The 22,055-nt window shown below is 41.2% G+C and overlaps 1 protein-coding gene across 7 annotated transcripts in view; it reads left to right on the plus strand.

Moving 5' to 3' along the window:
- DYNC1I1 (dynein cytoplasmic 1 intermediate chain 1) overlaps positions 1 to 22,055 on the plus strand; it is a 184,435-nt gene that overhangs the window by 147,825 nt on the left and 14,555 nt on the right. For all 7 annotated transcript variants that reach the window (XM_071735268.1, XM_071735273.1, XM_071735270.1 and 4 more), the window contains 2 exons: positions 10,420 to 10,560; positions 16,831 to 16,956. In XM_071735268.1, coding sequence (XP_071591369.1) covers positions 10,420 to 10,560; positions 16,831 to 16,956 — 267 coding nt within the window. The remainder of the gene's footprint in view (positions 1 to 10,419; positions 10,561 to 16,830; positions 16,957 to 22,055) is intronic.

Genomic DNA, 22,055 nt, shown 5'->3' on the forward strand with positions numbered 1-22,055 from the left:
ACTAATACACGGTTCACATTATCACCCATCACATTAGCCAATAATTAGATCCCTGGGTGAACAATAAGCAACCAGAAGCAGGAAGAAAAGAAAGGGAATTTGTAAAGGTGGTCACTTGATAGCCAGAGCATTACCTGGGTCCTGATGAAGTCAATAGGGCTTTCAACTTGAATTCAAGCTACACCATGTGAGTGAGTCTTGGATACAGAGCTGTCAAAAGGATATCCTGATGTGAAGTGTCTGCAGAGCTCTGCCCTTAATTAGGTATTGGCTGTATGATGCTTTGAAGAGGTAAAGTGCTAAGTGGAAATATTAAGTGCTGGTAATTAATTAAGCACTAATCCTCATCAACAAATAGCACAAGGTTAAATAATGAAATGTAAGTATTGTTATTATTACAGCAATTGCTGTTTGGAGTGTAAATTTTTAGACAGTGTATCAAGGGACAGAAGCTACCTTGGAATCGTTAAGAGTGCAGCAAAACATAATCTAGTTTCAGCTAAAGCCTGGAAGATAGCTTGTTTGCTGCTGAGGGAGTTATTAGGGGTCTGGATAGAAAGCTGGATTTTATTACCTTTTGTCCTTCACAGGTCTCCTTTATCTCTTACTCTTCCAATGAAGGGAAGTGTTAATGACTGTTTTTCTTCTCTTGCATCTGTGCCTAAGTCATACTCAGATGGGCAGCTGACTAGAAAAGAGACTGTAAGAGCATTGCTGTATTCCCCTCTGTGCTTGTCTCCCTCTTGGCTGAATGTTCAAGTAATTGTGGTGAGTGCCATAACCAGGAGGTGCAGAGGTGAGCAGACTGCTAGTAGGACTACTACATAACTGTTAGCAGGGACTCATTGAGCCAGAGGACATGTGTCCTTGGTGACATTCTAGGTTCTTTTGTGTCTGTGCTGTTCTGCCTTACCATCAATGGTAGCTCCCTCTCCTTTAGCTTCTCTTTCTTGTTCTCTTCACATGCTGCTTTTGGTGTCCCATGTTGTTCCAGTCTGCAATTGGTTGTGCTCTGTGAGAAAACACATTTTAAACAGCAAAAATTTCTCTACCTTCAATATCTTATACCCATCTGTTTGCTGATTATCTTGGTACTCCCTATCAGCATGGAACTTCAAACTCCACTTTTTTTCAATTGATGTGGCGGTTGAACACCATCTTTTCAGAGGTCAAGCTGAAGCCTATCACTAGAACAATGCAAAGAAGCTGTTGCCAAAAATAGGTACCTCTGCCCCCAAGTCCCATTCCCCAAAAGCTTGGCTGATAGGATCTGATAGATCTGATAGTAGTAGACCAAACTTATTGTGATGGGAAATGGTATAGCAGAATGAATCGAAATATTACATGATTGCCTGGATTAATCACCAAGCAAATGCACACATTGGCAATCTTTAAAGTTTACTAAAATATCAGGGTACTCCCTCTTATTGTTATTTATCAGGGGGGTAGGTGCTCCTCAGAGTATCCTGTAAGCCAGTGGTTTGGGCACCAAGGTCTGCCTGGATGGGACTGGAACATGTGTCTTCCCTAAGGGGAGGAAGGGCTGCAGTGATCTTTCTACTTTGCTCTGAGCTGTACCTTGTGCTTATGAACAACTCTGGTTTCACTGCAAGTAGGATCTTCTCAGGGAAAAGATTTGACTTTAATGTGCTGATGCTTCCTGATGAAAACCAGTTTTGTCTACTTGGGGCCTGCCCTACTTCTCCAGTTTGTAACTGGTCTCTAACAGTGAAATTGACTGGTGAAATGCAGAGGTTGCCCATGTATCTTATCTTGGATACACTTAAGCATAGATGAGGGATGAATTTAGTGAAATTTTAGAAATTCTCACTACTTTCAGTGTTGAGCTTGTTCATTCTTGCTGTTATTTTCCCAAGCTTTCCTAAATCCTTTAGGCCATACTCAGTCTTTTTGCAATAGCACATGGGGCCTTTTATATGATTCTTACTGCATGTGAAGTTGTATCCTCCTGGATCCTTTATTGTATCCTCCTGGATTCTTCAGGGCTTCCATCAATTTCAGTTCTTATGCAGCCACTGGAAAGAAATAAGTGCAATACATACATCTCTTGAAAGTGCCACCATTACTTCCTACCACTGACTGTGTAGGAGCCCAAGTCTGGCAGATAATCAGTTGTAGCTTTTGAGTGCTTTCTTCCATCTGGACAGCCTCAGATCCTATCTAAGGCAGATGTGGCAGCACTTCTGAGTTTCTGGGTCTGTCTTCATAATTTGGCTTCTCCCAGAGCATTACCAGGAAGAAATCTGCCTCTTTATCCCACATCACACACACAGAGAGCTATACCTTGATTCTGCAGCCAGAAAAGCAAAGGTACAAGCAGAAAAACAAACGCAGGATGTGCTCTGAGCAGATACTAAGCCAAACTACAGGGGTGGCAGGACCTCTGGCTTTCAGCACCTCTCATCCCACTGAATATGGATGCAATCTGCACCAGTGCCATGGTGTGTAATCTCAAAAGGGCCTGGAGAGTTTAGGGATGACTAGAAATAACACCATGAAGAAAAGAAACAATGTACTGTGAGGGAGACCAAGACTTTAGTCTGCTTTGGAAGGAGATGGACTGAAAACAGGCAGTTCTCCCTATTTCCTGCTCTCTGTGGGATCCTTTACTAATCTCTTTTCCACTGATTTTGTTGGTGTACAAATGTCTAGCTCAGAGGATGATTTAAACACTCTTATTTTAGGTACCTGGCTTATTTTAGGTTCCCCTCAATCTGCATCTAAGCACAGAGCTCCTTCTTGACTCTACTCATAAGGCAATCACCTTCCTTTGACAACACAGCATTTCCAATGCAGGCTTTTCTCTTTGATGAAAGCAATTGAAATTATTAATCTGATTAATCACTGACCAATGCTAATTTTATGTGACTATAAGAGAATACAAAGGATGATAAAGTAGCATGCTGTATTTCATGGAAATGGTCTCTCTGTGGTGTGAGTTCAGAATTTTGAGTTTTGTCCAAAAACAAGGCAATGAATGAATTTGTTTCAGAGCTGACTTTCTGTCAAAAGGCCAAACTGACTTGGGGAAGAGGGTGGAGTTGCTTGTTCAGACAGGATTTTTTTAGTTTTTGCCCTTTACCTCTGGAGCCAGAGGTCTGGCTCTCATCCAGCTGAAAAAAAAAAAAAAAAAAAGAAAAAAAAAAAAAGAAAAAAAAAAAGAAGATTATGGTATTTTCTAGGTAATTTTAAAGAGCAAAACCAAAGTGAAGTCAGGTGGCTTGAAATCAGCTCCAAGTTCTTCCCATGAAATGTTTCTCATGATTTTGGTTTTCAGTGTAGCCATATTTGAAAAGTGATATGAAAATATTCTTCAGCTGGCCAACATACTTCATTTACTCACGGGAACCATGCTTCTTCTTGGTGAGACACTTCATGAAGAACGGCACACACTGCCATAAAAATAAAACAGCCATCTAAAATACTGAGGCTCTTCTGAAAAAACTCAGTGAGCTAAACTCTATTTCAGAAAAGCCTAACATAAATCCAGCTGCAGCCACTGAAAGCTTTATTTGCACATGGAAAGCAGAATTGGATTTCAGGAGCTCATCTAATCTGTACAAAACAAAGTCGTGATTCCTTTTTCCCCTGCAATCAAAATGCAAACCTCCCACTGACTGTTCTGTTGCAGAATTACACTGGAGGATCAAGCTCACATGTATCAGTGATACATTTGGGGAAAATTATCAGTACATGAAGCCCAGGATTTCTTCCTTAATGGAAATTTTCTCCCACCTGCTTCATGCAGCCATCCTTTCTCTGCTATGTGAGAGACTTTTGTTATCAGTAAGACCTTCTACAATGTTTTTGAGCTTCCAAAAAGAAAAATTTGAGCCACCTTTAGAAGTAGGTAGAAATTCAAAAGAAAATGATAGTATTTCTAAAGAAACCTCATGGCTGAAATGCATAGTTTGTAGGATAGGAAGAAGTGCTGGCTTGCTTAAAGCATGTTTTAAATAAAAGGTGGAAAACTTGATTAACATTTAGCAATGAAGTCAGCAGTCTGAGGAAACACTGAACAAATGGCAGATGCCTGTACAGGCTTCTTCATTGTTTCCATCCACACTGCATCTAGCTTGCTGTGGGAGAGTAGAGCAATAGATATTATACCTCAAGCACTAGAAACCTGTAGGCACAACTTTCAAAAATGTGGAGTAAAACTGGGAATAAAAGTGGATGATCTAAAATACAGAAATAAGCATGGACCAGCCTGGCCAGAAAGAACTGGGGATAAAAGTGTGCTGGGGAACAGCGTCCTCCCTGGTGCCTCCCTGTAACTGAGTCTTCGAATTAGCTTCTTCAAAAAAATCTTTCTTAAGCCTGTTTTGCAGTCTCAAGCCTACAAATCTTCTGATGTTTGGAAATTCATCTGTGGCAAGCAGATATCATTAATTAATGTAAATTTACAGTAGACATCAAGTAATACACATTTATATCAAGCTTACTGAAAATTGCTCTTCAGCTACTATACAGTGATGAAGAGGAATGCCATACTTTATGCTTTTTTTCTTTAGAAAATAAAAAGATTTTTCCATTGAGCAAGTGGAGAGTCACAGTAGAAGAGAGCTGGAAAACCAAAGTGAACAGCTATGATCTAGCAGCACAGCCTGAAGGTGTCACATCTCTGCAGAGGACTTAAAACAGCTAAGAAGAATTAACAAAATAAGCAGTTTACCTGTCAGTATAGCTTCCAAACTATCTCTACAGACCCTGAATGCTCTGCTGTCTGACTTTCTGATGCTTCTGAAAGTCAGGTGATACCTGACTTCCCAATTTATTTTTTTTTCTCCATGCCACAATATTAGACATTAAGTTCGGTTCTCATTAAAACCTCCTGTGCCAATTATCAAACCTTTTTCCCTTTGCTTCTTTCTTGTATGCTCATCCGTGACACTCTGACTTTGAAGAAACCCACCAAAATGTAACCATTATGTTATCTCCAGACTTGGTCTGGTCTCATAACCCCTTTCCTTTTGGTCTCACCCTTGTCCCCACATCTTTATGCAAAATATTGGACTCTTATTATTGACAATTAAAAGAGGTCATGCAAAATATTAAACTTTCTTTTATTATTGGCAATGAAGAAAGGCTACAGTTTCAGCTTCTCTGCAATAGCAATCATCTCTAAAAGTAAGCAGCTTTCTGCCTTGACTGTCTGCAACTTTTAGGATGCCAGAAAACAATCAGTGTAGTAATACTACAGTGTAGGGCTGTGAATTGTGTAGGGATCATTTACATTCTCATTTATTACCTGCTGTGCTACTGAACCTAAAAATGAAGAATGATCCCTTGCAGTTTAGATTTGATTCAGTGACAAAATCATCATCTGACAGTGAGGTGACACAACATGGACATAGGTCCTAGCCCAGTGAAATGTCCATTGAACACCAGAGACTGACCTGTGATTCAGCACTGAATATGTCTGCCAGAAGGAATTAAAGGCAGGTAAAGGAGTTGTTGGTAATGTAACCCAATTTAGGGCACCTCAGCTAGCCAGTGACATTGAGTGGCTAAAGTTGAAGAGCATAAACATCCCCCTTTTGCTTTTTTGCTTTCGTATTGGCATCCTTGAAGAGACTTACTTCCATGCTACTCCTAGAAAAAGTGGAGCAGACTGCAAGTTATGAGTTGTATAGTACTGGGGTCTGTGATTATCCACTGTGATGATACCCTTCAGGGAGAATGCAGACAGGCTTTGCTGAGCCATCAGGGATGTACCTGTAACTAGCACCTCTGATTTATAGCATCTCATAACAGTTCCTGGGATTGCTGTAGCTTTTTGAACTAAGTCAAGTCCCACAAATATAATATTAAAGCAGAATCTATGGGATTAGCCTAAATTATCATAACTATTAGAAAACTATTAGATTTGCTAGCAACATGGCAGTCCAGAAGTGGCAAAATTCCCATTGAGATCAATCAGTCTGAATAAAAAACAGAGCCTTTGTGACTCCACACAAATTGAGAACATGAAGGCTTATAAGAGTAGTAGAGCCTTATACACAGTGGAGTAATTACTCCCTACCACAAAAGGTATGCACAAGTAACCCCAAGCAGCTAAAATTTGGTAATCTGCAAAGGAGACTGTTGAAGGAGGAAAGGTGAAAAAACATGGTAAAGCTGATTTGAGAAGTATTTGCATCAAAAATAACAACAGCTTTCAGCTTTTTCTTATGCTGCCTGCATCTTTTGTGTTGGCCTGGCTAACTGGCAGGGTAAGAAGGGAAAAGGTGAGCCTGGATTCAGCAAAGTAGTAAGATATCTTTTTCAAGGTGGAAAAGACTTGGCCTAACATCTAGGGTCTATAAAACAGTGAAAGAGCTCTGAGTGGAAGTCCCACAAGCTGTGCCCTATCTCAGTTTCTTTGGCATCCCTCTGGTCAGTGTGCCACCTTTAAATAAAGACAGCAGAGTTTTGCTTCCTGATGTGTTCTGTCCTGAAGATATGTCTTTCTTTGACACCACTTTTGCTTGTTTGCTTTTAATGGATAAAGGCTGTTTATACAATATGGTGTCACCATACATCTGTATTGCTGAAGGTACAGTCTAAGGAAGTACCTTTAAGTGGAGCTGACACCCACAGAAATGGTGCCAACATGTAAAACACTCCTTTCATGAAACAGGCAAAGCCAATAGCTTTTTCTATGGCTTTTTAGAAGTAAAATGCTAGTTAAAACCTGTGGATATGTATACATTCCTTTATATGGATAATTAGCTATTTTATGTGTGGCGCCTCCTGGATTAAAGAAAATTCTTCTATGCAAATAAGAAATAGAATAGACTGGTCAAATTCATATGTGGAAAAAAAAGAGACCTTTTATATAAATATGTATTATTTATATAGGCTAGTTCCTTATTTAATAGGCAAGTGCTAATTCCTAGACAGCTCCCATGTATTTAAAATGTTCAGTCTGCATTGTTTTTTTTAACAATGCCCGTATACAAACACTGAGGATGAACAATAGATTTTGACGACATGTTTGAAAAAGTGAGACAAAACCACGTGTCTTGGAATTGGCTTTTTCCACTAAATGCTCAAATCCTCTCGTATTGAAATCAATGGCAAAACTCCATCGATTCAGTAGAGACACATTTTCACTCCAAACTCTTTTAAAGGAATTGATGCAGCCCAAGTATATCTGAAGATACTGTTCTAAACTATTTCTTCTGTTCTGTTGAATAACAGAGTGGGTTGATATTTAAGAATGAAAGCTCATCAAGTTTAAATTTCAGTTGTTTTATAATAATAGCCATATGGTGGTTATAGATTGCGTAAGACTGAAGTTTTGGTAATTTAAAACTGCTTTAAAGTAACCTTTACATGGTTCCACATTTCAACATTTACTGAAAGTGGTCGGTACCGGTCCTTACTTATAGATCCTTACATTAAAAGAATCTGCAAGCCTGGCCCCTTCGTTAACTGGCTTACGGTAGGAAAGTCCTGCAAACATTTATATACACACACTTAACCTTACAAATCAAGTCTTCACAATGAAATCAACACAACTGCTCTAAGTGAGCAAAATCAGACAGGATGAAATATCAGCTTTTAAGAAAGGTCACTTGCTATTACTATTAAAGAGAGGATGCCAAGTGGGAAGGATCTCCAGCCTGACCTCTTATGTTCTTCTCTAGTTAAACGATGCAAGAAAGCAAGACATAGTATGGGAAATATATTTGGTTGGTTGGTTGGTTGGTTGTTTTTTTGCACTGGAGACAATTCATGCTGGGAGGGCATGATAGTGGGGCCACTATGAAGGCTGCAGCACAGTTCCTCTACCACTGCCTGGTGGTGCCATATGATTTCTCCCTGTTTTCCCAGCCACACTGCAGTTGATCCTGCCTTTTGCTTGAGCTGCTCACATGGCTGCAATTTCTTATTTCCTTGCAGTGCACCACTCCCTTTCCATTGCCATTCAATTGTGTGTCATTCCTTGCATGTCTGAGATCGTTCTCAAAATCATTCCTGTTGTCCAGATTTTCCTTCTGACTTCCTATTTGAGTATCTCCACTGTTATGGTACAGGCAATACATACTGCAGATCTGCTGTGCTTTTCACCTCAAATTTTGCTAACAGGGAAACTGAGGCACATCAGCAGACAGCAAGATACAGACTAAGACAACATCTCCTGAACTTTCCTTCTAGTACTTTGGTCTTTAGGCATGAAGTAGAAAATAAACTGGCAGAAATGAAAAGAAATAAGTGTTGTTACACTCAAAAAGTTGACCAAAAGAAAATGCTGAAATCTGCCCTGGATTGACAGATATTTTAATAGTCCTCTTACTTTTGTGTAATATTGTTACTTCTCCCATGACATTAAATGTTAAAGTGCTATATGTGCAGCACATTTCCTGTAAATAAGAAAAATACCAGCTAGCTCATAGTTGTCCAGATTTCCTTTCCCTTCAGTATACTGTTGTGTTCCATGCCCATCTTTTCAGAATTTGAACCTAAATTAGATGTTTTCAGTAAAAATACACAATATGGCAGATAGACATTGTGGATCCCTACGGCTCATTCTAAACATTATTTCCCATCTTACATCTGCAAGGATTCCCTTTGAAATCTCCTATGAAACTGCCTCTTCAAAAGCTTACTCTTCATTTGGCCCTCAAACCCTGGGAATACTTTAGTACAGGCATGTAAGCAATTCCATTAACACGCCTAAGTAACTCCACTGGTACTGATAATACACTAAGCAGATACATATGTGGTAGAAGAACAAGACCTTGCTTAGGTAAGAAAATATTCTTGTAATTTTCCCCCTTTTCTTTTAGAAAACCCTGGCTTTGGAAAAGAAATAAAAATGCATAAAGTTGAGGTAGTGAAATCAAGCTCTAATTTAATTTTATTGTCAAACAAATCAAAATGTTTGGTATTGGAAAATGCACAAAAAACATTAAGCCAGTTGTACAAATTTGGGACCTGCTCCTGTAATCATTCAAAGTGTCTTTCATTAATTCAAGTAAAGGGAAGACTGGCCTGCAGAATCAATCCCTTTGTATTTTCAGTAGTTTTTCTAGAAAGGAAGTCGTGTAGTTAAATCTCCTAATACAGAAATATTTCCAAATGATTTGCCATGCAGCCCTGCAGTAACAACACGCCGTTGTGGATGGGCACAAACACAGCAGTAGAGAGGTACCTGTGTGCACCCACATCCCGCCGTGTGCTGAGCCGCAGGGATTGTGGCCCCGGCACGCACTGAAACACCACCGTAGCCCAGGAGGGGCAAAATCAAAACCGGCAAGGGCCCAGCTGTAAATAGATCTTAAACTGACCGCTTTACTGCTCTAAATTTATAAAAGGAAAGCGATATAATAATTGCAATTAGTGGCTCCACTTTTCAGAAAAATAATGCAGGGCTACGCAGTTGAAGTGTCGCCGACTTTGTTTCCTTTGTAAAATGAACGAGGGTGCACTTTAGAGGGACCTGACCGAGATGTCCTGTCGGATAAACTTTACACATGTACAGAGGCACCCGATTTCTTGCAGAAGTCTTGGTGAGAGGCGTTTGGGGGCTGCGGGAGCTCGTCCGGCCGTGCCCGGTTTGCCAGGGAAGCGGCGGGGCCGCCGCGGGCAGCTGGCGGGGAAAGGAGGGGGACAGACCCTCAAGAGAAGTCCCATTGTTTAGATTTCTGCCACAAGCCACGAGAATACTTAATTTCTTTCATCTCTGGAGTTTTTTATTATCATTCAAATTTCATTTCCCATTAATTGATCGGGGATTAGCGAAGCCATTATGCAAAAATTAGACAAGCCAGATGCGATGAATAATTCATGACGAACAATTACACTTCTATTCCCGGTGTACTTCCTAACTTCCCTCCTGCCTGCTGGAGCTGGCACCCTTCGCTCCCGGCGGGGCGGCCGCGGGGTCCCCAGCCCCACAGGGCCGGGGGTGCGGGCGCTGGCCCCGCCCGCCGCTAGGTGGCAGCCGCCGCCCGCAGTGCGCAGGGGGGTGCGGAGGGCGCTGCGCGGCTCCCGCCGCTCTCACGATCCTTATCGGGAGCGACCGCAAGCGCGGTTGGCTCGGGCGGCCGCGGCGGTGCCCGCGGTACCTGGTACCTGCCTCCTACCTTCCTACCTCCCTACCTCCCTGCATCCTGCATCCCCCTCCCCCCCCCTCTACTCCCCTGCTGCTGCCGCCGGGGCGCCGGCTCGGAGCGGGTCCCCCCGCCCCGTCACCCGCGCGTCCCACACCCCTCACGCCGGGCATCTCATTTATCCCACCGGACAGTTGTTGCCCCATTAAAGCGCGGTCCCACCCTTCGCGAGGACCTTTCATCTGGGGAAGTTTTATGACACTTTGTAAATGTGCAAAGTTTTTAATTAGACTCGCCAGACAGCCCCAGGCAGCACTAGCGCCACGAAGTCTTCATGCTTCTCTCTGCTTTACAGCACAACAAGCCGCTCTACTCCTTTGAAGACAATGCCGACTATGTCTACGATGTCATGTGGTCGCCAGTGCATCCCGCGCTCTTCGCCTGCGTGGACGGGATGGGGCGCCTGGATCTGTGGAACCTGAATAACGACACCGAGGTGAGGCGGCACGGCGGCCCGGCGGCGGCGGCCGGGGGTGGGAAGGCGAGGGCGGGCGGGCGGGCGGTGGGGCGCCGGGCGAGACGTTAACCCTGTGAGGGCCGGCGGCGCGGCGCTGCCGAGCACCCCCTTGCTCCCCCCGCCGCGGGCCTGCGGGGGCGCCGGGATCCCTCAGGGTGCTGGGAGCTCAGCGTCGGCCGCCGCCCGCACCCCGGGGCGCGGCGGGGAGGGCAGGTCCCGCTGCCGGGGGCTCCTGGCCGCCCCTCTCCCTCCCTCCTTCCCTCCCTCCCTCCCCCGCCCGCCGTGCTGTGCCTCCCGCCCTCCCCCGCGGCGGGGCCGCAGCTCTCGGGTACCTGCCAGGGGTGGGGAGGGCTGGCTCCGGCACCCCCGGCAGAGAGCCAGCGCAAATGAATAGCCGCGGTGCTGAATCGGGAAGGAGCCTCCTTCCCCTCTATGTTATCTTAGGGTGCGCTTTTAAACCGCGCCCGTTTTGTAGGTTTTTTTTTTAATTCCCCCACACCCCTCCGTTTCGGGCACACCGCGCTCTCGACGGCTCCCCCCGGCCGAGTGGTCACACCGGGGCAGCCCGGCCACCCCCCCTACGGTCCGAGGGCCGGGCAGCCCTTCGCCAGCCTCCCGCGCTGGGGAGCTGCTTCGTGCTCGGGTGGGAGGCTTTATTTCCCTTCCTATCTATCCTCTGTTACAAATCCTCTGGAGATTACAACTTGCAAGCTCCATACCACTGGCTCCAGTGTGCCCAAAACCCCGCGTGCCCCTTCTCTGCTTGAGTTTTTTTTAAGCACGGGGCATCTCTCTCACGTGTTATTTGTGATTTTATAGATCCTCGCTTTTTCTTTGTCTTTAAAATTTGAAACTTAAAAGGCCCAAATGCAAATGAAAAATAGCAAGTGTTTTGGTTTGTTTGTTTGTTTTTTTCAATCTCCGTTAACTAAATAGCAAAGGTCAGTGGGGAGTAAACATCACACCTTTGAATTTTGCTGATGAGAAAGGATTAATCACAGAGTTTTTTGCAAATATTGAGAATGCTAAATAATGTATTTTTTTTTAAGTTACTTTCTAAATGTGTCAAACACCCCTTTTTTTGCCAGCTAATATTTCAGATTTTTAAAACTAATGCACACTTACATAAAGACTGTTTCTTCTGGATTCGAGTTTCCCCCAAAATAAGTTTTGAAAAAAACTGTCATGTTGCCTCGGGTCAGTCTTAGATGGCCAGCAATCAGTCAGTATTCAGAACAAGAATCGAAATACTTTTTCTTAGATGAAGTCTTAGATATTTACACCTAATGCCATGTAAAATTATGAACATACAGCAAAAAAAGTAATATATTAATTGACAGTTCCCTTTTATTTCCATTAAAGAGAAAGCCAAAGAGCAAGCAGCAGTATTTCCCTCCATATGCTCTATTTTTTACAATATTTTTTTTTAAGATTAGTTAGATCATTTATATGCCTTTCACATAAACATGCTATACATTTCAGATAGAGTGAAATAAAGGCACAGTTTATGGCTTCCAGTGAGTGGTGCTTGCCATAAATAAGAATGGACAGGTAAGAGGAACGAGCACTGGGCACTGCATTGTCAAGGGGAGCAGTGAGGCCTTTTGAAGTGCTCTGAGCAGGAAGCAGCACAGCCTTTTTAATTAGAGCACATACAGCTGGAGGATATACAAGAGGAGTCTCCTTAGAATTTATTTTGGGAAGGGAGGGACATATCCTTCAGGTGTTCTCATTAATGCAGGCCTAAACACAGAGCATAAACCCCAGTATTTTTAGAAGAAAAAAAAAACAAACCAACAAACCCTTTCCCCAAAAATACCAGGGCTGCAGTCTTGCTCTGCTTCAAACCAACTGATGTTTTGCTGTTTAACTCAATGAGACTGTAACTTCTTCCCAAAAAACTAGTGTGGACCTCTTGATCCTGTTCCCATCAATAATAAGGCTGCACATAGAAAGCTGCTGATACATTTTCAGTGTGTTTACATATAAATACATAGGAACATAAGAAAAAAAAAATAATTTCTAGATCAATCCTGCTTCTGCACATGAGGCCACCCCTGACTTCACAAATGATTTCCATTCTGAGGGGTCAAAATCAGCCCTTATGTTAGGATCAGAGTGGAATTATTTCCATGGTATCTGAGCTTTGTATTTTTATGAGAATTGAATTAGAATCTCCGGAGGCAGAAATACCATTTGGCTTCCTTACTGAGCACTGATGAAATAAAATTCAAAATCTCTATGAATTATAATATTGCAGATTCTGAATAGATGTGTGGTTTTGTTTTGCCATAGAAGCACCAAAAGTAGCACTGAACAAGGGAGCTGTTAGCAGTTCTTTTAAACATCATAACTGAAAGTGGTGTTTGCTTTTGCCTCTGTCTGGTAGGTCATAATTTGTTTATAATTTTCACGATTTCTGTAATGGATTATGCTGTTTGAGTCTGCACTGCTATTTGCTAAGAAAAAGCCCTTGTTAGCCCTTCTGTCTTTGTAACAAAAAATCATGGAACACCTATTTTTTAGATTATTGTTATTACTTCTAGATGTCAGATACGTGATGTCAAATTATTTGTGGAGACAATATAAAATGACAGGTATATTAATGTGTTTAGCTGACAGCTATCGATAAAAATCTCTGCAAGAACTAGATATGATTGTTATTAATGAGACCTGCTTTTGTTAATTTGGCAAATAAGTCACATTGTTATATAGGTATTACTTAGTAAGCCAATTAAGAAAATACCTCCCTTTTGGTTACAATAGGCTACCTTCAAATTTTTTAACAGTAATACAGTTTTCACTAGTGTTACTCTCCATTTTTATTAAAAACATTTCTCCCCAGAGCCAGATGCTTTGTGATAAAAATAACTAAAACCATTTGACCATATCACCGATTTAATCAATCTAATTATTCTCAAAAGCTCACTGTAAAGTAGCAAGGGTATTTGTGGGGTTCATGTTGATCTGTGGGTAGCAGGGATTTTTTTGGTAATATCAATGAAGGCCACCACATTTATTTTAAATAAATGTAAAATCTTAAAAAGCAAAATTAATACAAAAACTTAAAAAGCAGAAAATCCTTATCCATTCCTTCATTTATTTTAAAATTGGTATTATTTTCATGGATTTAGTATAGTGAGTTTTGCAGATAGTTTCAAGATACCAGGTGCCAATGTGTTTGCAACATTCCTTTTTTGATCAAGATTGGAGAAGGTCTCTAGGTCACTGGTGAGTCTTATCTATCTATGAACTGACACTAAACTGGCTTACAAATCTGCTTGTTCCTATTGTGTTATATCCCACTGAATTATTTGTTGGGGTATTCTTTTTTTCAGGCTGTACTTTAGCTTTGAAAGTGTGAAGATGGTGTCTGTTTCTAGAAAAATATAACATGTATTTGCAAGCAAGTTTTTGACACTGCTGCATAAGCAATAAAAGTGAAAAAATAAAAGGTATATTCTTGTCATGCAGGTTTTTCTGACTACATGTTTCTTAATCTGTTACCTGTTAAAATCTCATTTCAAAATTGATAAAATCTGACAAGCACCAGCTTCAGAGAATTTATAAAGTATTTCAAATGTGATTTTAAAAACATAATGCTACCATTATAAAATAAACTCTTATCTTTGAAATCTAAAATAGGCATGTGTAATTTAACCTATCACTATTGAGAGCAGACAAATTTATTTTAAGATACCATGGTTTGACTCTATTTCTCTCTGAATCACTGGAGAAAAGCCTTTTTATTTAGATTTTTAAAGGCTGTTTCATTATTGCTTTTCATTTTGTTCGATAGCTTTGTGGAACAGGAACAGGATTTTACAAAACCATCGGGTTTGAAAAAAAGCATGGGTTGTGTCTTGTTACTGTGGCATGCATGCTGCTTGTTTTTATGTGGAACACTGAAAGAATGCTGTATTAACAAAAAACCCAGCTCTAGAGTTATGTATTTCATCCTTTGGAAAGACTTTGTGAAAATTCAGTGCCTTAAATATACGCTGTGTATATTTGTGTATGAAACAAATATCTTTGATCTACAGTTTTGTGAGAAACATAGTTGGTTAGTGGATTAGTCCTGTAAAATGTGGCATTTACTTGTTGTTTGAAGAAACCCTTTTCCAAATGTTATGAAATTAATTTTGGCTGGAATGAAAATAGCTTTTTTGTTTAGAAATTGGTGATCACAGGAGTAAAACTTCCTTGTTTTCTACCGTGACTTTATCATGGATCAGTGACCCCATGTCATCGTTTTCAAGCCATTGACTCTCACCCACAAAGCAGTAACAGACTTGGGGATGAGGAGTTAGAGCGTGCCAGCTTTTTGGGGTTATACTGCCTTGGACAGGACCTGGGCCTTGCACAATGGGGAGATGAGCCCAGTAGCTTATTTGTATTTGAATGGCTTCTTAAAGGGTGAGAGGGTGGTGTCTGCTTTCTGATTGCTAGCCAGCTTTATTTCTCCATCATTCTGCAAATAAAATCCTCTTGGATTTCCCATGTGGGGCTGGGGATGCTGCAGTGAAGCCCTTTGCTGAGGTGATGCTTCCTCTTGGCAGGCTCCTTGCGCTGGAGGTGCCAGCTTAGTTTTACAGCCTTGTGTCAGGGTCAGTGAGAAGCAGGGAACTCTCCAGAAGGAGAGGGGCAAGGCAAGCAACTCTCTACTCAGTCCTTGTCCTGCTACTGCACACACACTGTGGCTGTAACAAGAGTCTTGAGAAGTCTGTAAAGGTTCAGCTTTCTGCCGGCATTCGTCTCGAGTGACACAATGAGTGCGTTGGAGCTGAGGAGTAGGAGATTGGCAGGGGAGCCATACAGTGCTTTGAAATTATTTTTCTCCTGGATCTTTGGATCTATCTCACAATTACAATATAAAGTTACAGTCAGAGAACTGAAATGAAGTCAGCAAAATACCGGTTTTGTTAATTTTGCCAGTTTGTCAGTGTTCAGAGCAGGGTTGCTTTCTGCTTCTGCTGCATTGTGCTGGCAATGAGGACAGAAGGAATTCCTGTTGGTCCTCCAGAAGTAGACTAGACTCGAATTTCTGCCCAGCTACCTCTTGCTCTCGAACTCCATCTCTGTTTATAGATCCCATGACATCCTCTTGTCCCCATCTAACCATATGACTGAGGTTTGTTTCCATAGATGTATCTGGTGTAGGAGCTGCTTCTGGAGCTACCCTGCCCCATTTTCCCTGACCTAAAAGCTAAAGAGAATTAAAGCTAAAAGAAGTTTGGAATACTGTCATGCCAAGTTACAGGCTCCTTGCTCAGGCAGGTTCTCCTATTAAAGGCAGTTGGGTGGAGCATTAGTAGACCTGAAGGTTACCGTCATTTGTCTTACAAGGTGACCTAAATCAACTGAGTGATCTACCTATCTGGGACAAACACCCACACAGTTCCTTCCTCCTGCAGCATCTTTTGATACACTCATTCCAGCATACATTACAAATACTTCTCCTAAGATGGCGTTCATTGCTTGTTGCTTTATTCATCCCACACATTAGCCAGAATCTTTATATATTCTCATGGATCACCTGCTAAGTTGGTTGACTTGGGACAGGGAGAGGGGTTGGAAATTAGACAGCATCCAGGTGTGTTAAAAGCAGAAGTCTCCTGAGGATATAGAAGAGAACTGTGGGAATGCATTGTAGGAGTTCCTAAATGTCAGCTCAGCTGTTCTTACTTCTGCTGTGTTCTTGCTCTGAAGTGCTTAGCTCAGGACTTTTCTGACATAATACCTAAGCTTTGACCTCTGCATCTAGCTGCAGAGGTGCATATGGATTAAAGAATGTGTCAGCATGAATACAGGAATGTGTCTGCCAGCCTTCAGGTTATCTGGGCCTGAATCAGAGGCCAGAAGCCAGATCAGGACTGAAGCCAAGTCCTACCCTAAGTTGGTTCTTGGTCATAAGTCAGTGACTTTCTCAAAAGAACCAGATGTGGTTTTGCATGTCTCTGAGGTTAAGGGGAAAAAAATGTTTCATTTACTGCCCTTTACTGTGGAAAAGTCTTCCCTGCTCATTCCGAGCAATCCCTTACTCTTTCTTAATTTTAGCACATGTGATCAAAGAAACAATGAACCCCTTTTTTTTTTTTTTTTTTTCTCCCCCCAACAAGGGTTGTATGTTACTTCTAGCGATGCCAAGTAACTTGTGACTCACCCAGCTAAGCAGGACATTGGAAACTGACCTCCGGGTTCTCAGGCTGTGTGATTTTATTGTCCTTCCTATTCCTATTGTTTCAACAGGTTCCCACAGCCAGCGTTGCCATAGAAGGAGCTTCTGCCCTCAACCGTGTCCGCTGGGCACAGGCTGGGAAGGAGGTAGCAGTCGGGGATTCGGAAGGCCGCATATGGATCTATGATGTTGGAGAGGTATTATTATTGTTTTGTGGTGGTGTTTTTTTAAAGTTTGTCTTCTGAAGAATGCCATATCCAAGTCTGAGACAAGATTATGTATCAAAACACATGAGTAGGACACCTCCAAAGAATTATCCAGGTTCCTTTCAGTGAAGTCCCTGTTGATTCTGGGTTATCAACAGTGTGTTAGTTGTAAAGCTACCTTGCAAAGAACTCAAATTAGTTTGCTAACTCAGGACTCACGAGAGAAGTCTTTTCTGAAAGTTTTTGGTGTTTGTAAAACTTTCTTTTAAATGATTCCGTGTGTATAGTTGTAAAAAGTTACAAAGGAACATAAAGTGGAAAATATATAGGAGTGCAAAAATGAGCTGTGCTGCTCTAAAGTTCATCCTGAAGGGTTCATTTTTCATACTCCAGTATCTCATACTTCATGACTGTAGATTTTTCTCAGTGTGACAAGTACAAAATACCTGTATTAATACCAATGCTGAATATGTGCAAAAGCACTATCAGGAGGAAATGAGAGGTGTTGTGGAGGATGGTAGGTGCACGTGTGATAAAGACTATGTAGGTGCTGAGTAATAGCAGGATGTCTATTCTGTGTCTCAGGCTGCTCTCAATTCGCCTTGCTACATCTTAGAAAACCCATCTAAACTGCAGTGTGTTTGGCACTGATGGAATCTACCTCTTTGTTGATGAATACACTATAAAGTGTTCTGTCGGCATTACAATCCCTTGGAACAGCTAAGGGTGAATCTCTGAGCAATCAGCTTTTATGTAGAGAATTTGTTTTCCATCATTATCTGTGATAGGATACTGAGATAGCCATCTCTACACAGTAGGGAAACATTATAGAATACATACAGAATTATCTGTAACTCTCGTAAAGTGATTTTATGGCCCATAGCAAAATTGCTTGTGCATGACTCATTTTTGGATTGTGTTCACTTGTGCAGGAGTTGCCTTTCCCCTCAAATGTTTGCTGAAACTTCTTGCTGTATTGTTAGCATAATTTCTAAATTGTCTAAGGTTACTGCATTCAGATTTCCCCTAGTACACTGGCAGGCCAGTCTGTTTTTGTTTATTTTTCAGTTTTGCATGACTGTTCCGAAAAGGTGGTTTTTCTGTCTTCCAAGTGATACGACAGGCTATGGAAATGTCTTTGATGACAGCACAGTCTGATCTTGTCTGGGAGTCTAGACAGGCTGTAGAAATGTCTCTTTTTGTGTATCATACAGCAAATCATTCATAGGATTGTTTATCCCCGCAAACTTGCCCAGGAGAAAATAGGTTTAGTGTTCTATGTAGAATAAGTAATATTTAGGTTTTTGGCCTTTCCTCTGTGCAATCAGACTTCAACATGCAAAATGAGTCACAGTGATACACTCAGATCAAAAAGAAGACAGGCTTCTATTAATGGAAGAGGAAAAAGAAAAGAGAGTCATTCAGCATTATTACAATTCTTCTCACTATAAGCCTTAAGTGAAATGTAAGAATACTCTGCAGCTCAAGAGTCTGGAACTGAGGGTGTGTACAGTGAATAACAACCTCTTTTGTCACTGACCCTCTGTGCCAGTCCCTAAGCACTCTCTGATGAGTTACTCTGTGCTTAGCTGTCCTGAGCCATGTCACACAGGACATTCACAGCCTGCACGTGCACTTTTGGAAGTGTCTGGCAGAAATATGGTAGCCTTTGAGGCTCTCTGCTTTAGCATACAGACACTGTCCAGTTTCTTGGCTCAGCTGGTGTCCTCCTTTGTGGTTTTTTGTATGAGTTTGATTCTGGGATATGGCAGGGCTGATCTGACAGTGTAAAGAGGGACAGATCTTCTTCCCCTGCTAGCCAGCCATCCTTAGCTATGTCCCTCCCTGTCCAGTTTTTGTGCCAGTAGCAGTTCCTGACACCATCCATGTTGTAAGATGAGGGAAGCACTGATTTTTTTGTTTATTGGCTTTGTTTCCCTTGGGAAATTTTTCTCATGAACTGACTCAGTGTGAGAGTAAATGAGTGAGCACGTGGCTGGGGGCAAGGGACTGGGAGCTGGACCATCCAGCACCTGGCAGCACCTGGCTTTCGTATTTGACTCAGCAGTATTGCAAAGCCTGACACTAAGCTGCAACAGTTGACCTTTCAGCATCAGCATTCTACCTTTCTCCTACTGCATCAGCTTCTGAAAAGGCCTCATCACTGGAAGAACTCATCTCTGCCTTACTGCTAACTCAGTAGCATCCACTTATTTGAAGGTGCATCTCTCTAATCTGGGAACAGTGGTGTGATTACTCTTATGAGAAAGTCAGCAAGCCACTCTCCTAAGGCCCTAAATACACTTACCAGAAATACTAACACTCCACTGATAAAGCACCCTTTTCAAAATCTTTTTTTTTTTTCTCATGACTCTTCCAAATGTCAGATCACCTTTAAATTTATAAAGCATTGGTTCCATCAGAAAAAGTTGTGATTATATTTGTATTAAAAGAAATTACAGTGTCTTTGAATTTCACATTACTACGTGAGCAATTTTTCTTACCTGTTCAAATAGACAGCATTGACTCCATGAATTATGGTCAGAGTGGAAAACATGAGGATATCAAATCATTTGGGAAAAAAATTAGGTGATAGGAACTTTTACTTTGGTAAGTTCATCACAGTTTTAAAGGACTTATCCTAGAGAGCAATAAAGTTTACACTTCTGTTGTTAGCCCATATGGTGTAAAGAGCAAACATTATGTGGCCTAAATGAAAGAATAAGACCTAACCTTGCATCCTTTGGGAAGGCAAGGAGTGTGACATGGGACTTGTGGATTTGGCCATTTTTTATGTTATCCAGTCATAGTCTTTCTGATGCAAGAAATGGCAGAAACATGAAAAACGTGGCAGGATCCATGACCAGGGAGTTAAAAATAATGGGGACATTTTCCCTTAGGCTATATAATGTTATCTCCTTAGAGTGTCTACTTGTAGTTGTTTGATTTTGGCATCGGGTCTGAAAATAACCGAACACATTTATTTTCACAGTGAGGGGTCTATTTTCTCCTCAATGCATGTGCTTTGTGCCCATTAGCATTAATGGGAGTTATACACACACTTCCAGGGGAGAGAAGACTTAAATAGTCCATATAGATGTTCTCTTGTGGATCAGTAACCACTGATTTTAAAAATGTGAATTATAAAATGAAATAAAAAACCCCAAACAATATGCAAGAATCTGATTGTTTTGCTGTGAGGGTTCTTAAACCTGTATAACTTAACCAGAGAATATAACCAGTCATTGTAAATGCACTTTGCTCTCTGTAAGATTGAAATATTCAAAACTTTGCTGCTCTAGAAGTTGAGATATTATTATTCTGATAGTATATTTGAGATATTTTAGCTTCCGAGGTTTTACGGCTTATTTCCTGGGTGGTGAGTTTTCTATATGTTTGAAGTTAATTTTAGCAGAACATGGAACACTGCCTGTAGATTTATTCACACATCCAGATGATTGATAGTTAGACCTAAATGCATGTCTCTTTTATAGATATGTTTTCTAGAAAGCTTGCTCCCATTGTGCATGCTTCAGTGATGTTACATGGTTGCCAATGTCATAAATATTCTCTAACAACTGCATTTGTTACTTCCCTGCCTTACTGAGAATGTTCTTTGGACCTTTGGTTGTGAAAGAAGCATCTTCTCATCTACCTTCCATTCTTTCTTTTTTTTCTTTTTTTCCCCCATTAATCTCTCCAGCTCATATTCTGCTTGCACTTTGAATAAATAAATAGAAACTGTAAATCAATTAGTTATTATTTGGCTGTAGTAAAATATAAAGTAAGTTTGCAGCATGGGACTGGGGAATCTGAAGCTGTAATCACAAGGAGCTTATTACTGTGCACTGTTTTGTTAAACTAGTTACAGGACAAACTATTGCATCTGTTTGGTGGTCTTTCAAGACAGCTGATTCTAGAAATCCTTTTAAAAAGTGGCTAGGATGACAGGTGGAACTGTAGAAAAGTAAGAAAAGGTCTTTCCCTAGACTATCCAGGAGAGCTGACTGCCAAAGATTCTTTAGCAGTTCCCTAAGATTCTTTAAAGAGTTATTAGTGCTGTCCTCATTTCTTACCTGTGAAATCAGAATCACATTGATGTTCATGGACTTTTGTTAGGTTTCAGAGTTAATATCACCTTAAGCCCTTCTGGGGTGCTGCATTAGGTTGTTTATATACTTCCCATGGTAGGTGTTAGTCCTGTATCTCATTGTCATACAAGACCAGTGAGGGAGGAGCTGACAACTGCCTGAAATGTGTGGATGGAGTGATACAGTAAGGAATATCCCCGTGGTGCCTATAAAATAATTTCCTTTGAATTCAGTAGCCTTTAACAGCTGCTCTGAGATTCTTAGGGTTCTAGGCAGAGACAAATGCATATTTTTGACCAACTCTCAGATTTCAGCATGGCTACTGAGTCACTTTTTTTCTGGGTAGGATGGGGAGGGGTTGGTACTTTGTTCTTCTGTCTTGAGATCCCTGTGTTTCATTGTAGTTTTCATACCAAAAACATATCCAGCATCTCTTTCATGCAGCTAAAAATTGCTGTAGCCCAGACAGAGAAATATGAAACTATGTTTTCTGCCCTGTAGTTATCTGGGTAGATTTTCCAATGGGTTTACTTTTGCCATCATAAAGCTCCTGTAGACCATATATTGAGTTAGGAAATATTTTTGCCACAAAAATAGGGTTGAGACTCATCGTAAAATATTTTATTTTATCATCTGTGTTGAGTTACAAATAGTCTTGGAACACAGATAAATGGCTCAAACACATATCACAAAGGCAAAATTGAGCAATAATAAGGGGTTGTGCTTACAGCCAAATTTTATTCAGAAACATTAAAAGACCAAGTAAGATGCAGTAGTTATAACAATGAGTGCAATCCACACAATCCAGGCATAGAGGATAGTTAAATGGATTGTGAGGCAGTGCCTGCATTTCACCATTGATATTTCTGCTAAGGAGGTTGAAACGCTGGCCTCAGAGAATTTTAAAAGCATGTTTTAAGAAAGCAAAATCTCTTATGAGTTGTTGGGAAATGTAAAGATCTAAGGTTTTGATTTGTTTTCCCTCCACCCCCTGTTTTA

The sequence above is a fragment of the Heliangelus exortis genome, chromosome 2 (assembly GCF_036169615.1).
Source record: "Heliangelus exortis chromosome 2, bHelExo1.hap1, whole genome shotgun sequence".
In the NCBI taxonomy this organism is placed as follows: domain Eukaryota; kingdom Metazoa; phylum Chordata; class Aves; order Apodiformes; family Trochilidae; genus Heliangelus; species Heliangelus exortis.